Here is a 16,955-nt window from a genome sequence, read left to right on the forward strand (position 1 = left end):
AGGTCTGTTTCTGGGTTCATGGCATTTCTCCCTCTGGATTTCTAGGTGGGTAGGACTTCTTCCAGACTCTAGATGACAGACACCAGAGCTTGGTTATAGGACTGCTTCACAATTCACAGTGGGGAGCCGGGCGCGGTGGCTCAAGCCTGTAATCCCAGCACTTTGGGAGGCCGACACGGGTGGATCACGAGGTCAGGAGATCGAGACCATCCTGGCTAACACCGTGAAACCCCGTCTCTACTAAAAATACAAAAAACTAGCCGGGCGAGGTGGCGGGCGCCTGTAGTCCCAGCTACTCCGGAGGCTGAGGCAGGAGAATGGCATAAACCCGGGAGGCGGAGCTTGCAGTGAGCTGAGATCCGGCCACTGTACTCCAGCCCGGGCTACAGAGCAAGACTCCATCTCAAAAAAAAAAAAAAAAAAAAAAAAAACAACAACAATTCACAGTGGGAATGAAGTCAGCCAGCATGCCTAAAGGAGCACATATACATGTGCTTTTTGGCAGGTCCCAGGTTAGGAAAAACTTCTTCTGGACTTGGTTGCATGGTCTTGGAGCCAGGTTATAGTGCCACGTGAAGATCCACTGTCAAATAATTATTGGCAAGCCTACATCCAGGGGCACAGATGGATGTTTCTGTCTGTGAGTGTCTGGGCAGGATTTCTTCCACACCATGACTGACATGTGCAAAGGGTGGATTTGGGGCTAATTCACAGATCACAGATAAAACCAGCTTCTAAAGGCCTTTCACCTGAGGCATAGGACATTATAAATTCTCCTAGGTGTCTTCACAGATGGTGCTAGGGGCAGGAACAAAACCAAATGGTCTACAGCTAAGTCTACAATGAAAATTGGACATATTTTTTCTGTAGCTGGGACCGTGATGGGCAAGCATGCCACTCAAGCAAGGGCATGCCTTTTCAGTACAGCCCTTGACATGGATTCCAAAGCTCCTATAAATTTCCTTTTTCAGGACATAACTGCTGCTGCTTTTTTTCTTTTTTCTTTTGGCAGGATTTTTTACTATTGTTGCCCAGGCTGGAGTACAATGGCGCCATCTTAGCTCACTGCAACCTCTGCCTCCTGGGTTCAAACAATTCTCCTGCCTTAGCCTCCCGAGTAGGTGGGATTACAGGCATGCGCTACCACACCGACTAATTTTTTTGTTTTGTATTTTTAGTAGAGATGGTCAGGCTGGTCTTTAACTCCTGACCTCATGATCCACCTGCCTCAGCCTTCCAAAGTGCTGGGATTACAGGTGTGAGCCACTGCGACCATCCATTTTTTTTTTTTAAACTGCTGTACATTGCATGTCAAAGATTCAAAATGCTGGATCTTCATAAGTACATAGTCACAGTTGAAAACTGTAGTTGTTTAAAGGATTGTTTTTATGCTACATCTATATTATATTCTGTATTTTATAGGTCAGAATTTTTTATTCAAACTATTTTACTGGGGAGTCTTTCTTTTTTCATGTAGGTTCTCCTCAATTATTTCCTTTTTTTGTTTTTAATCTTCAAATTTCTATAGTAGTTTTCAACTCTGTACCTTTTATGACCATGTGGTGGTTAATTCAAATAAAAATCATTGGGTTTCGCTTGGAGCAATTTAAAATATATGTATAATTCAGACATTTCTATAGCCTATAAAAGTTATCTATGTGGTGTTTGCCTGTGTAAATAATGCTTCTACCTGGTTTATAAATTTTTTTTTTGGTGGTCATCACTGTTTTCTTTTATAGGTGAGTAGTCAAGGAAACAGTAAAAAAATTACCACCTATTTATTGTTTGATTATATGTTATTCTGTGAGAGAAACACTTTTTATTTGAAGGTGATTTTTCAAAAATATAACCTTTTTAGGTAGATATAAATATTTAGTTGTGATTAAAAACATAACATTGCTTAAAGGTTTTCAAGTGTACAGTCTAGTGGAGTTAAGTACATTTACATTATTTTGAAATGGATCTCTAGATTAATTTTATCAAAGTAAAGTTTAATACCCTATAGACAATAAACTGCCATTTTTTTCTCTTCAGCTCCTGATGAACACCATTTTACTATTTCTATAATTTTGACTGATTTTTATATTCTTATTGGTGTAATTATATAATGTTGTTTTTTGTTTTTTGAGATGGAATCTCGCTGTGTTGCCCAGGCTTGAGTGCAGTGGGGTGATCTCGGCTCACTGAAAGCTCCGCCTCCTGGGTTCATGCCATTCTCCTGCCTCAGCCTCCCTAGTAGCTGGGACTACAGGCACCTGCCACCATGCCCTGCTAATTTTTTTTTTTTTTGTATCTTTAGTAGAGACAAGGTTTCACCATGTTAGCCAGGATGGTCTCGATCTTCTGACCTCGTGATCCACCCTCCTCGGCCTCCCAAAATGCTGGGATTACAGGCGTGAGCCTCTGTCCCGGGCCCCCATGTCTGTTTTTTTTCACTATCTCATTTTACTTCAGATAATGTTCTTAGGCTTTGTTTTTGTAAGATTGTCCTGCGTGGGAAATGCGTGAGGGGAGAAGAAAAGACACACACACACACAGTACCTTTAAGGGTAAACAGCCTTTATCCCATGTAAATGGCAATGAAGATATATAAGCAAATGATATAATAAACAAATTCCAATGGGAAGGGGAGAAGAAAAAGGAGATACATATATTTACATTCACCAGACTATGGAGGATTCACCACTAGACCAGGAAGCAATAGCCTGGGCTCCAGAGTCAGGCACCATACTCAGACTATGGAAGATTCACCACCAGACCAGGAAGCAACAGCTTGGGCTCCAGAGTTCGCCACCCATCCGTGCACAGATGGAGAGAGTTCTCATTTGCTTCAGTGTGGTCTGGGACCCTAGCTCTTTTTGTAATGAGTTGTTTGGCACGAGGCCCAGTCAGGGCCCTTTATGACTGGACTCAAGGAACACAAAAAGGTCAATTTGGTTTTACGATGTCTGTTTTTTTTTTTTTGTTTTTTTTTGTTTTTTTTTTTGTTTTTTTTTGAGACGGAGTCTCGCTCTGTCGCCCAGGCTGGGGTGCAGTGGCCAGATCTCAGCTCACTGCAAGCTCCGCCTCCCGGGTTTACGCCATTCTCCTGCCTCAGCCTCCTGAGTAGCTGGGACTACAGGCGCCCGCCACCTCGCCCGGCTAGTTTTTTGTACTTTTTAGTAGAGACGGGGTTTCACCGTGTTAGCCAGGATGGTCTTGATCTCCTGACCTCGTGATCCGCCCGTCTCGGCCTCCCAAAGTGCTGGGATTACAGGCTTGTGCCACCGCGCCCGGCCCTGTTGTTTTTCAATAACTAACACAAAGGAATAGATTGAAGTAGAAATTTCTTTGAAACAGTGCTAGATGAACATCTCAAGGGGCTCACATAACCCATTCTGGGATTTGGTGACCATTGTTTATGTCATGTTCAGTTGAGTTCAAATTTAATATTTAACTTTTCCTCCACAAAGATGTGTCAGAATATCTGTTTTAAAATAAATATTGTATGTATATGTCACATTTAAAACTGATATTGATCTCTAAAGGGACATTTGTGTTGCTTCCCGGAATTGTCTTCTATAAATAATAATTACCATGCATGTGTAAATATGTATTTGAAGTCCTGCCTTGAATATTTTTGGAATATTTTGGATACAGTGATGTGGTACCAGGTGTATGTCTATATTGTTTTTAAGTTGTATACTTATTTTGTTTGTGTGTAACAATGGTGGTTTTACCCTGCTTATATGAGTAGTCATTGAAATTCTCCTAATTTTACCCTCTATTATTTGTAAATCTATATTTGTGTGTGTGTGAGAAACACTTTTGTGATTTGAAGATAATTTCCAAAACTCATACCTCTATCTCTTTTAGATGTTTTTGTTTTCAAAAATGTATAACATTTAAAATTTTATATATTTTTAAATATTCATCTTAGTCACATTTTATTAACAGTTTTATGCACTATATTTTTAGAATGTTTATCTTGCAAAGCTAACACTCAATATATCTTAACTATGTACTTTTTCTATTTTCTTGCCCTTTATACAAACAATTCTATTTTTTATTTTTAAAGTCCAACTGCTTTAGATATCTCATGTAAGTTGATTCAATTTGTCTCTTCGTGACTTTTTGTTGTATAATGTCATCAAGATTTATCTTTATTGTACTTGTTTGAATATTTTTTGCTTTTTACAAACTGAGTAATATTATTTTAATAATTGAAATTATATTTATCAATTTAGTGAGAAATCTGCATTGCTTTTATTTGCTTTCAGGAACAATACTGCAATAATTATGAGTGTCTAAATTACTCTTCATGTGACCATGTGTGAGAGTTCATATTTTTTGCCAGATTTTATTTAGTTGATCTAGCTGTTCAGCTTTATACCCATCCTAAATTGTTTTAATTCTTTAGATTTGCATGTGTTTTGAAATCAGGAGCTGTGAAGCCTCTGAGATTGCTTCTGTTTTTGAAGATTGTTGGGTACTTCACTGTTTCTTAATTCCATATAATGTGGGGGTTGCCGTTTCTATTACTATAAGAATTTAATTACAAATTTGCCAGGGATTGCATTTAATATGTAGATTATATTGAGCAGTGTAGACCTCATTATTTCTTTTTTTTTTTTTTTTTTTGAGACGGAGTCTCGCTCTGTCGCCCAGGCTGGAGTGCAGTGGCCGGATCTCAGCTCACTGCAAGCTCTGCCTCCTGGGTTTACGCCATTCTCCTGCCTCAGCCTCCCTAGTAGCTGGGACTATAGGTGCCCGCCACCTCGCCCAGCTAGTTTTTTGTATTTTTTCAGTAGAGATGGGGTTTCTCCGCCTTAGCCAGGGTGGTCTCGATCTCCTGACCTCGTGATCCGCCCGTCTTGACCTCCCAAAGTGCTGGGATTATAGGCTTGAGCCACCGTGCCTGGCGACCTCATTATTTCAAACTTTGAACAAGAGCATGCTTAAGTGTGTGTTGTTTAAATTCTATAAATATGTAAATTGTTTACTTTTCTTTATTTCTACTCTCATTCCAGTTTGGTCATTAAAAGTAATCTGTAAAATTTCAATTTTTTGTGCCCTGACATGCAGTCTATCAAGGAGAATATTCTATGAGCTATTCAGAAGGGTGTGTATTTAGTTGTTGCTGAGCCATGTTCTCTACAGTTCTGTTAGGCATAATTGTTTGATACTGCTTTCAAGTCTCCTGTTTCCTTATGAATATTTTATCTCATTCCATTATTCCTTACAGAAACTGGGGTATTTAAATATCCTACTATAATTATATTGCTCTCTTTGTCTTGCTTTAATTCTGTCAGTATTGACTTTGTATATTTGGAACTCAGTGTGGGAGAGACACACACACATATTAACATGTGTACACATATTTGTCGTTAGTTCCCAGTAAATGAACCTTTTTATTATTTTATTATTGTTTAATGTCCTTCTTTCTTAGGACTTTTTAAAGTATATTTTATGAAATAGGACAGTTTTGACTTAAGATGTACTTTGTATTACATAATTTGGACCTCTTATTTGGTTATTTGCATGAAATATCTTTTCATTTTGCCTTTTTCAGTCTTTTTAAAATCATTACATCTCAAGTGACTCCGGTGGAAAAGCAAGTTGGATCTTGTGTTTTAATTTTGGCAATCAATCCCCTTATTTGGTGTATGTATTTTGAATGGAAACTTTATTTCATAAATATTTGAATAATTTGCTGAAATAGACTTACTCGTCTTATTGTTTTACTGGATTATTTTATTTTTGTCCGTTATTTTCTTTTTCTGTCTTCCTTAGTGTCTTTTTTTATTTTTGTATTGATACACCTTTACTTCTTATTTTTTGGTGTATCTATACAGATACTTTTTTTCTGGTATATTGAGAATTACATAAAATTTCTTTAAGTTAAAATAATATATTTTAAACTGGTAAAAACTTAAGTTGAATTTGAAAATTCTTCTTCATTATATCTGCCCTCAACTTCATTATTGATGTCAGTAATCATATTGTTGTTATATATTATTAACAGATTATGATGAACAGTTTGATCATTTTTATGCTTTCGGCTTTACAATTTTAGAGATTACAATGTTTTCTGTAATATGATAGTGGTACAGAACTTTGTGTATGTGCGTATCTTTTTCAGAAAGTTATGTATTTTCATATGATTATGTTTGGTTTTCTTGCATTATGTTATTTTCACGGGAAGATAGTTCCTTGAGCATTGTTTTGGTAAGACATGTTATGCTAATGTACTTTTTCAGCATTTGGTTATCTTGAAAGGTCTTTATTCTTCATTTTTAGGACAGTTTTGCTGGTTATATGAAGACCACAGTTATAAATGACACATCACTTTTATTTTGCAGCTCCTAAGATGCCCGTTTTGAGTTTGATTTTTGAAACTTTGCTTATGTATGTGCTTTGCTGTAAATCTGTGTGTAACCTAGTTGAAGTTTGTTGAGCTTCTTCCTTTTCTACATGCTTTTTTTAACTTGAAAATTTCTAAGTCTTTATTTTGCATTTTTCACCTTCATGATTTGTTTTTTGTGTTTTTAACGTTTACATTGATGTTCTCATTTTTCTGATTACATTTTGTTGTATGTTTCCATTTAGCTTATTCAGCATTATTCAGGTTACATTTTAAAAATTTGTACATCTTTGTTTTTATGTTGTTTTCTGAAAAATTTTAAATTGTTTAATTAGACCATGTTCTAATATTTTGTATACATTATAATATTTGCTTGTTATTTGAACATTAACAAAAAGCTATCACAACCTTTATAATGTTGCTTTGTCCTGACATAGTCTGAAGCCAGTTGTCTTTGATACAGATTATGGGAACCTCTCATACATGTTGGAAGGATGTGTCTTGTCTAGAATTTTGTGTTTATTTTTTAGTTAAAAGGGTTTGTTCATGTTTCCTCTTAAGAGTCTTTAATCACTTGCTCTGTTGTCTGTATTTAGCACTTCAGTCTGCTCTTGAAACATGTACATTTGGTCTTAGCAGACCCAAGCTTTCCTTCCAAAGTATATCACCATTTCTTTCAGCACTCTTTTGTTATTGGAGGCAGAAACCAGTTTTTGAAAGATCCCCAAAAGCCAGAAGTAAGGATACGTGTATTTTTCTTCTAAGTAAGAAGACAGGAGTTGACAGTTTACTTCTAATGGCACAGTGCTATATTGGGGAGGAGGAAGAACTGTGGTTGCTAAATGTAACAAACCTTCCTTCCTGTTCTATGTGGCTCTTCGCATTGTGCTTACCTGAGGCATTGCATGTAACTCATTTGTAGATTTCACTAAAAGGCATTTTGATCAGTATATGTTTGTTACATGTGTATGTCTGTGAAGAAATTATGGCCTGTGGTATTTTGTTATGCCATCTTACTAATGTACTTTGTATAAGTTTACATATTAGATTTTTAAAGTATATTCATATGAATCTAGTAAGCAGGATAGTTTTTTTTATTTCTTTCAGCTATGTGTTCTCATTTCACCCAAGACTTTTTGCCAGTGCAGGAGATAGAAGATTCATTCCACAAACTTATATTGAGAAGATATGAGAAATGTGGACATGAGAATTTACAATTAAGAAAAGGCTGTAAAAAGAAGGTACAGAAAGCAGGTTATAATGAATTTAGTCAATGCTTGTCAACTACCCAGAGCAAAATATTTCAGTGTAATGCACATGTCATAGTGTTTAGTAAATTTTCAAATTCAAACCAACATAAGACAAGACATACTGGAGAGAAACACTTTAAAGAATGTGGCAAGTCATCTCAGAAGTTCTCAGACCTAACTCAGCATAAAGGAATTCATGCTGGAGAGAAACCCTACACATGTGAAGAATGTGGCAAAGACTTTAAATGGTATTTAGTCTTTAATGAATATAAGGTAATTCATACTGGAGAGAAACCCTTCATATGTGAACAATGTGGCAACATCTTTACCACATTCTCAAACTTTGCTAAATGTAAAGTTCACACTGAAGAGAAATCTTTCAAATATGAAGAATGTGGCAAAGCCTTTAATAGGTCCTCAACCCTTACTAAGCATAAGAGAATTCATGCTGAAGAGAAACCCTTCACATGTGAAGAATGTGGCAAAATCATTACCTCATCCTCAAACGTTGCCAAACATAAGAAAATTCATACCAGAGAGAAACTCTACAAATGTCAGGAATGTGGCAAAGCCTTTAATAGGTCCACAACCCTTACTAAACATAAGAGAATTCATACTGGAGAGAAACCCTACACATGTGAAGAATGTGGCAAAGCCTTTAGTAGGTCCTCAGTTCTGAATGAACATAAGAGAATTCATACTGGAGAGAAGCCCTACAAATGTGAACAGTGTGGCAAAGCCTTTAGACAATCTGCAACCCTTAATAAGCATAACAGAATTCATACTGGAGAGAAACCCTACCCATGTGAAGAATGTGGAAAAGCCTTTAGTCGGTTCACTACCCTGAATGAACATAAGAGAATTCATACTGGAGAGAAGCCCCACAAATGTGAAGAGTGTGGCAAAGCCTTTATATGGTCCACAGACCTGAATAAACATAAGATAATTCATACTGGAGAGAAACCTTACAAATGTGAAGAGTGTGGCAAAGCCTTTGGATGGTCCGCATACCTGAGTAAACATAAGAAAATTCATACTGGAGAGAAACCTTATAAATGTGAAGAGTGTGGCAAAGCCTTTATATGTTCCAGAGCCCTGAATAAACATAAGACAATTCATACTGGAGATAAACCTTACAAATGTGAAGAGTGTGGCAAAGCCTTTGGATGGTCCACATACCTGAGTAAACATAAGAAAATTCATACTGGACAGAAACTTTATAAATGCGAAGAGTGTGGCAAAGCCTTTAGACGTTCTAGAGTCCTGAATAAATGTCAGATAATTCATACTGGAGATAAAACCCCCAAATGTAAAGGATGTGGTAAAGCCTTTAAGCGGCCCTTATATCTTAATCAACATAATAAAATTTTTACTGGAGAGAAACTCTAGAAATATGAAGAATGTGGCAAAGCCTTTGAATGATCCACAAACCTGAATGAACATAAGAACATTTATACTGGAAATAAACTCTACAAATGTGAAGAATGTGGCAAAGCTTTTGGATGGTCCACAATCCTGAATGAAAATAAGAGAATTCATACTGGAAAAAAACCCTACAAATGTAAAGAATGTGGGAAAACCTTCAAACAGTCCTCATACCTGAATCAACAGAAGAAAATTCATGCTGGAGAGCAACCCTACAAATGCGAAGAATGTGGCAAAGCTTTTGGATGGTCCACAACCCTGAATGAACATAAGAAAATTCATATGGGAGACAAACCCTACAAATGCAAAGAATGTGGGAAAGCCTATAAACAGCCCTCACCCATGAATAAACATGATAAAATTCATAATGGAGAGAACCCCTACAAATGTAAGGAATGTGGCAAAGTCATTACGTCATCATCAAACTCTGCTAAACATAAGAGATTTCATACTGGCGAGAAACCATATAAATATCTAGAATGTCATAAAACCTTTAATAGCTTCACAACCCTAATTAAACATAGGACGATTCATACTGGAGAGAAACCCTACACATGTGAAGAATGTGGCAAAGCCTTTAGACAGTCCGGAAACCTTTATGTACACAGGAGAATTAATACTAGAGATAAAATCATACAAATGTAAAGGATGTGGAAAAGCCTTTATGCTGTACTCCAGCATTCTTAAACATAAGAGAACTCATACTGGAGGAATGTCTTACCAATATGAAAAATGTGGCAGTCTTTAAATGCTCCTCAATCCTTTCTAATCATAAGATAATTCATAATGGAGAGAAACTCTACAAATGTGAAAAATGTGGGAAAGCTTTTAACCATACCTCTCTGTTCTGAACATAAGATAAATGACATTGGTGAGAAGCCATATGAAAATTTAAAATGTGGCAAAGACTTCAAATTCTTTTTTTTTTTTTTTTTTTTTTTTTTGAGATGGAGTCTCACTCTGTTGCCCAGGCTGGAGTGCCCTGGCGCGATCTCAGCTCACTGCAAGCTCCGCCTCCTGGGTTCACGCCATTCTCCTGCCTCAGCCTCCCGAGTAGGTGGGACTACAGGCACCCGCCACCATGCCTGGCAAATTTTTTGTATTTGTAGTAGAGATGGGGTTTCACTGTGTAGCCAGCATGACCTCGATCTCCTGACCTCGTGATCCACCTGCCCAGCCTCCCAAAGTGCTGGGATTACAGGCATGAGCCACCGTGCCTGGCTTTTTTTTTTTTTTTTTTTTTTTTTTTTTTTTTTTTTTTTTTTTTTTTGAGATGGAGTCTCGCTCTTTCCCCCTGGCTGGAGTGCAGTGTCATGATCTCAGCTCACTGCAAGCTCCACCTCCTGGGTTCATGCCATTCTCCTGCCTCAGCCTCCTGAGTAGCTGGGACTACAAGCGCCCGCCACTACACTAGGCTAATTTTTTGTATTTTTAGTAGAGACAAGGATCCACCATGTTAGCCAGGATGGTCTCGATCTCCTGACCTTGTGATCCACCTGTCTTGGCCTCACCAAGTGCTGGGATTACAAGCATGAGCCACTGTGCCCAGCAGACTTCAAATTCTCATCACATCTTACTGTGTGTAATTACTACTAAAGAAAACTAGAAATACAAAAAATGTGGCAGAACTTTTTACCAATGTTCATATCTTTTTGCATGTGATAGCATTTACACGCGAGAGTAATTGTACAAATATAAAAATACAAAAGCCATTAATGTCTACTCACATCTTACCAGACATCAGAATTTATAGTTAACAAAAGCATTATAAATATAATTTCTGTTGAAAGGCCTTTTAGAAAATATAGGCCATTAAAGCGAAGAAGAGTATTCTTAAGACAGACAATACAAATATAAAGAGGGTTGTAGTGCCTGTACTACTTGTATCTTACTGTGTACATTTTTTTTTTTTTTTTTTGAGACGGAGTCTTGCTCTGTAGCCCGGGCTGGAGTGCAGTGGCCGGATCTCAGCTCACTGCAAGCTCCGCCTCCCGGGTTTGCGCCATTCTCCTGCCTCAGCCTCCTGAGTAGCTGGGACTACAGGCGCCCGCCACCTCGCCCGGCTAGTTTTTTGTATTTTTAGTAGAGACGGGGTTTCACCGTGTTAGCCAGGATGGTCTCGATCTCCTGACCTCGTGATCCGCCCGTCTCGGCCTCCCAAAGTGCTGGGATTACAGGCTTGAGCCACCGCGCCCGGCCTACATTTTTTTTTTTACTAGCGGAAGACACAGAAGCAGTTGCTCAAACTTTGTTCAACATCAGAGAATTTATATTGGAGCGAAATCTTATAAATGTAGAAAAACATCTGCTCAAAAACTGCAGCTTAAGAAACACTAGAAAGTTTATATTAGAAGATAATTTGTAGATGCAATAAATGTGGAGAAATATTTAGGCTAAAATTAAGACTATTTAAACATCAGAGGATTTACTGGAGAAAGAACTAAGGAACTAACACTTTACAAGGAATCAGAATATTAAGTGTGAAAAAATCCAAAGTTCAACCTGTTAGAAACTTTCTTCATGGGCCGAGCGCGGTGGCTCTCGCCTGTAATCCCAGCACTTTGGGAGGCCAAGGCAGGCGGTTCACGAGTCAGGAGACCGAGACCATCCTGGCTAACACAGTGAAACCCCATCTCTACTAAAAATACAAAAATTAGCCGGGCGTGGTGGCGGGCACGTGTAGTCCCAGCTACTTAGGAGGCTGAGGCAGGAGAATGACTTGAACCCAGGAGGCAGAGCTTGCAGTGAGCTGAGATTACACCACTGCACTCCAGCCTGGGCAACAGAGGAAGACTCTACCTAAAAAAAAAAAAAAAAAAAAAAAATCTGCGTATGTAAGTTGAAAAGAAGTAGATTTTTGAAGACATTTCATTCAAAGTATTTTTTTACTTGAAAAAAAGATTTTTTGAAATAAAAACAAATAAAAAATTATTTGTTTTGAAAAACAAATAATTCAAATCCAAAATTATAGTATTTCAACATTCTCATTTATGTGAAAGCGTGTGATGAATTATTGCTGCATCAGATATTAGAAATTTCATTAGGTGGGCAGTATTCATGAACTTTTACATGAAAATGAAAGAGAAAGAACAGAAATGAAAGATGCCTGAGGAAAATCTAAGCAGTGAGGCTTTTTGTGGTTGACTTAGAGTGATATGCATGAGGTAGGTGTTCAGAGTAACATTTTGCATTATAGTGAGAAACAATCTGAATTTTAGTAGTAAATTGTTTTACCAATTGTACATTTATGTAATAATAAAATGCTGTAAATTTTAAAATTCTCTTTTAAGATCATGTGTGAACTTAATTTTTTTTTTGAGACAGAGTCTCACTTATTGCCCAGGTTGGAGTGCAGTGGCATGATCTTGGCTCACTGCAACCTCCACCTCCCAGGTTCAAGTGATTCTCTTGCCTCAGCCTTCCGAGTAGCTGGGATTACAGGTGTACACCACCATGCCCCGCTAATTTTTGTATTTTTAGTAGAGATCGGGTTTCAGCATATTCACCAGGCTGGTCTTGAGCTCTTGACCTTGTGATCCACCCACCTCAGTTTCCCAACGTGCTGGGATTGCAATCATGAGCCATCGCACCCGGCCTTAGTTTTTTAAATAAAATTGTTAATGTGTAGAAGTTATTGTGCCTTGAATGATGTATTATGCCAGCAACTTTCACCTATCCACCTCACTGAAAGGTGTAGGTAAGAGATGCTAACAATGTACTATCTGATAACATAGCTGAATGACATTTCTGTCTCTTTTTCCAATGGCTTTAAACAGCAAGTAAAATGAATATTGTTCCCATGTTGCATTTTTATTATTTAAATTTTTAAAAATTTTTTGTGGCTACATAGTGTAAGTATATATTTATGGTGTATATGGGTTATTTTGATACAGGCATACAATATGTAATAATGATATTAGAGTAAATGAGTTATTCGTCGTCTTAAGCTTTTTTTTTTTTTTTTTTTTTGAGACAAAGTTTCGCTCTCGTTGCCCAGGCCGGAGTGCAATGGCGCAATCTTGGCTCACTGCAATCTCCGCCTCCCAGGTTCAAGCAATTCTCCTAAATCAGCCTCCCGAGTAGCTGGGATCACAGGCATGTGCCACCATGCCTGGCTAATTTTGTATTTTTAGTAGAGATGGGGTTTCTCCAGCATTTATCTTTTATATTACCTACAATCTAATTATACACTTCAATTATTTTCAAACGTACAATTTTTTCTACTACAGGTCATTTTATGATTGTAATAGTTATATCAGAATATAATTATTCATACATTCCTGAGTCCTGAATGGTTTTCAAAAATGTTCCCTATTTATCTTTGAACATGCATCATGTTCTGCAAACATACAGACTTCTAGTTTTAATTTACATGGAGTTAAATATACAAATGTTGTGCTCTAAAGATAAACCTTGGGTGTAAGAAAATTATGAAGCAAGCAATTGTGTTTGCATGAGAGTTTGTACCTATTTTCCAAAGAAAATAGCAATATTGGAACAAAGAAGTTTCTATTATACTGTGGATAATTTACTAGAAATCTAGAAACCTAAAACATGCTGAATTAAAATCTATATTTTATTTTTACGTAATTACTGTAAATTCTAATGGATCATTGTTGAGAATCTCCCCATGAAAAGTGCCTGTTTTTATGTGGTGCTCATGCTAGAGGTATACTTTTCTTGTTTCTGATTCTTTTTTTTAAAAACTTCATAAAGTATGTGAGCTGGTCAGAAATTATAAGATTTTTTTTAAAAAAATTAGTGCACAGAAAATACTTTTTAGATGTAATTTCACAATGTATATAAAGTTATATTTTATTGGAACATTTCATTTTCCATATAGATAGATAGATAGATAGATAGATATATTTTTTTGAGACGGAGTCTCACTTGGTCGCCAGGCTGAAGTGCAATGGGACGATCTTGGCTCACTGCAATCTCCACCTCCCGGGTTCAAGCGATTCTCCTGCCTCAGCCTCCCAAGTAGCTGGGACTACAAGTGCACACTACCATGCCCAGCTAATTTTTGTGGTTTTAGCAGAGGCAGGGTTTCACCATGTTGGCCAGGATGGTCTCAATCTCTTGACCTCGTGATCTACCCACCTCGGCCTCCAAAAGTACTGGGATTACAGGCATCAGCCACTGTGCCTGGCCTGTTTTTATTTTCTAATTATTTTTAGTTTTCTGATGTCTTCATGTGTTTATCCCCAGCTATGTATGCTTCACTCGTCGTCTTTGTGTTATGGCTACGGTTTCCCAGTGTTCTCTTCATGCCATGTAATTTCACTTGGACTTTCTAGGCTCTGATGAGATGTTCGGAATTTTTAAATGTAATAAATTGTTTTTAACTGGGGTGTTTGAGATTATAGCTTATCAGTGCAACATTCAGATCACTTAATTGAAGTAAGAGTAATTCACTGTTCATATGTAAGATGATTAAGTGAGCATTGTTTTTCTGTTGAAGAAAAATTGTATGAGATTGGAATACAAAGTGTGTTAAATGTAACATACCTTAATATATATTAAAGCATAAATATAAGTGGGTTGCATATTGTAAGCACCTTATGAAGAAACACATCAGAATTTTGAAATCTCTGAAAACATATCTTCAAAATAAAATTCGTAAGACTTAATGGTAGATGAAGAATTTTACAGTTTTCTATGACTTAGCAAAACTTATTTTTCATGCTGAATCTTCTATTTTTGAGGGTAAATGTTAAGTGTTGGAAAAATATTAGAATGATCTGTGTAGATTCAAAATCTGCAATGATCTTTTTTTGTTGAGATTAATATTGCAATCTTGAGGTATTTGAGATTTGTTTTAGAGGATGCAGTTCATGTGGTACAGTTTTTATTTTCAGTCATCTAACTTTATCCAAGTTCTTGGTCACCTCTGAAAAAAAATTTGGACATTATGGCAGCTATTGAATTCAAACATTCATTAATTACATTAATGTAATTCAGCATACATAAGGTCCTTGTTTCTTGTTTTCTTGAGAGAAACAATTCAGCCCAGAGACAATTAATGAAGCAAGCAGGGAGTTCATTAAAGGAAAATAACACACCGAAGGAGGAGTGGATTGGCCCAGCTGGAAACAGCCTTGAGATTTACATGTTGCAGTTTTTATTATCATAGACTTTCAAAAAATTCCCACCTCTGTCTTAAGTATCTGCCTCTGTCTTTGTGGAGTTTCCTGCTTCCTGGTAAATCTCTTCTTTTATCCTCACCAAGTTTCTGTCTAGGCCTATGAGATGCTTCCTTACTGTCAGTTGATGTACATGTGTGAGTTCCAGTGATCAATGAGTCTTAATGGCAGAATTGCTTATTACCACTACCCTAGGAAAATCATATAGCACTCAAATCTGTACTTACTATGCCAGCATATCTCTTAGGAAGTTTCCTTTTGCCCTTTCCCCCCTTTTTATCAGCATATAGCTAGCTACATTCTGACAGTTTAATCACAGTACGAGCAATTACTGGGTGTCTTAAGGGGTGTTTCTGAGTATTCTTTCTTCATAGGTATTTCCTGTCCTCTCTGCTCAAATTTAGCATACATATTTTGGGTTGTCTTTGGAGCATGAGGTTTTTCTCCCCCAGGGGCTTTTTCTGCTCATGTCTAACTGATTAACATTCCCTCCTCAATAGATTGAGACTCTAAAATATTTGAGTCTAGGGGCACTGTGGGTCTCTTGTAACTACTTCCTGGTAATATGAGATGAAGAATTCATCAGTGTCTCATTCTCTTGCTCTTTGTCAGAAAAAGATTCCCTCCATGTTCTCCCAGAAGGTTGGATTTGCAGTGTGCAGAGGAAATGTGTAGGGATATGGCTGTCCAGATGGGGAAAATAGGTCGATATTCCTGTTGCAGGACCATTTTAAGTCTGAGAGTTTCTAGGTGATAGGAAACAAACCTGGTTACTAGATTCAGTGAGCAAGGCTCACAAAAGAGAGAAAGGAAGACAAAAGCTAGGGATCCCCCCAAAAAATAGGATGTCATGAGAATTGGAACCAGGTGGCATCCCAGGAGAACTAGCTCTCAGTAGCATGTTTCTGATGGTGAGAGGCCTGGTTTGTAAAATCTCTAACATGGTTCTGGACTTTTCCTAATCTGTTAACCCAGAAACAGCATTTTTCTCCTAGCACAAGGCAGATTCTTTCCTGAGCTGCAGCTGGTGTGGCAAGACCTCTACAATTTCGAACTGCATCCACAAGATAATCAACTTGTTGCTGTCACTCTGTAACAGTCTGAGCCGTGGTTTCTATTTTGTGAGTCAGTTCCAGAGACAGGTTGTGGTAAGTTGAGGAGGCAATAATTATGTCAGCGATTCCTGTATTGGCACTTGAAATGCCAAAATCATTCAGGATAAAAAAAAGAAAAAAGATAAACTGTTCAGTCGATCTGGTGTGAGGCAGTAAAGGGTAACCTCAAGGAAGCATCACCCGGGACAATGGAAATTTTAGGGGTGAAGGAAGCCAGAGTGCATGTGCTGGTCCAGTTTCCAGAGAGGGAGAGAGAAGCCTGCGTTTCACATAGGAAGTAAAGTTCTGTAGTTGATAAAAATGGATGCAGAAGGTGAGGTCAGCTCCAAACATTGACCAGGGTCCTTGTTGGCTACCCAATATATGAGATCCTGCCACTAAAGTTGCTGCTGCCAGGGGAGCCAGACGTGGGTCTTTTTTTTTTTTTTTTTTTTTTAAATGTCATGTTTCTAGTAGTATCAAAGAAAAGAGTTTTCTGAAAGAAATTAAAGACTTGAAACCTTTTGCATAATTTATACTAGCTTTGTCAACACCATGGACTGGGTTGACTCCAAGAAGGGTGACTGACGCAGAAGTCGGAGGCATCATTTTGGATGAATAGTCCAGCAGTTAAAACATTTGGGGGAGAATAGAAAATCTCATTTGATATTGAGAATATTTAGTGAAACAAAAAAGT

The 16,955-nt window shown here is 37.5% G+C and overlaps 3 protein-coding genes across 3 annotated transcripts in view; all 3 read left to right on the top strand.

Moving 5' to 3' along the window:
- LOC105483931 (zinc finger protein 721) overlaps positions 1-9,033 on the top strand; it is a 177,736-nt gene extending 168,703 nt beyond the window's left edge. The window contains exon 4 of the mRNA XM_071093941.1: positions 7,451-9,033. Within this exon, the coding sequence (XP_070950042.1) occupies positions 7,451-8,982 (1,532 nt within the window). The 3' untranslated portion in view covers positions 8,983-9,033. The remainder of the gene's footprint in view (positions 1-7,450) is intronic.
- Positions 1-16,955, top strand: part of LOC105483800 (zinc finger protein 732) — an 88,921-nt gene that overhangs the window by 23,031 nt on the left and 48,935 nt on the right. The gene's annotated exons all lie outside the window — the stretch shown is intronic.
- LOC112427092 (zinc finger protein 721-like) lies at positions 9,185-9,718 on the top strand. The gene has a single exon (XM_024793418.2). It carries the CDS (start codon positions 9,301-9,303, stop codon positions 9,661-9,663), a length of 363 nt encoding a protein of 120 aa, XP_024649186.1. The 5' UTR covers positions 9,185-9,300; the 3' UTR covers positions 9,664-9,718.

Source organism: Macaca nemestrina, chromosome 3, assembly GCF_043159975.1.
Source record: "Macaca nemestrina isolate mMacNem1 chromosome 3, mMacNem.hap1, whole genome shotgun sequence".
NCBI classification, from domain to species: Eukaryota; Metazoa; Chordata; class Mammalia; order Primates; family Cercopithecidae; genus Macaca; species Macaca nemestrina.

Coding starts and splice junctions, on each gene's coding strand:
- LOC112427092 (XM_024793418.2), top strand. CDS start 9,301: ATGGGAGACAAACCCTACAAATGCAAAGAATGTGGGAAAGCCTATAAA.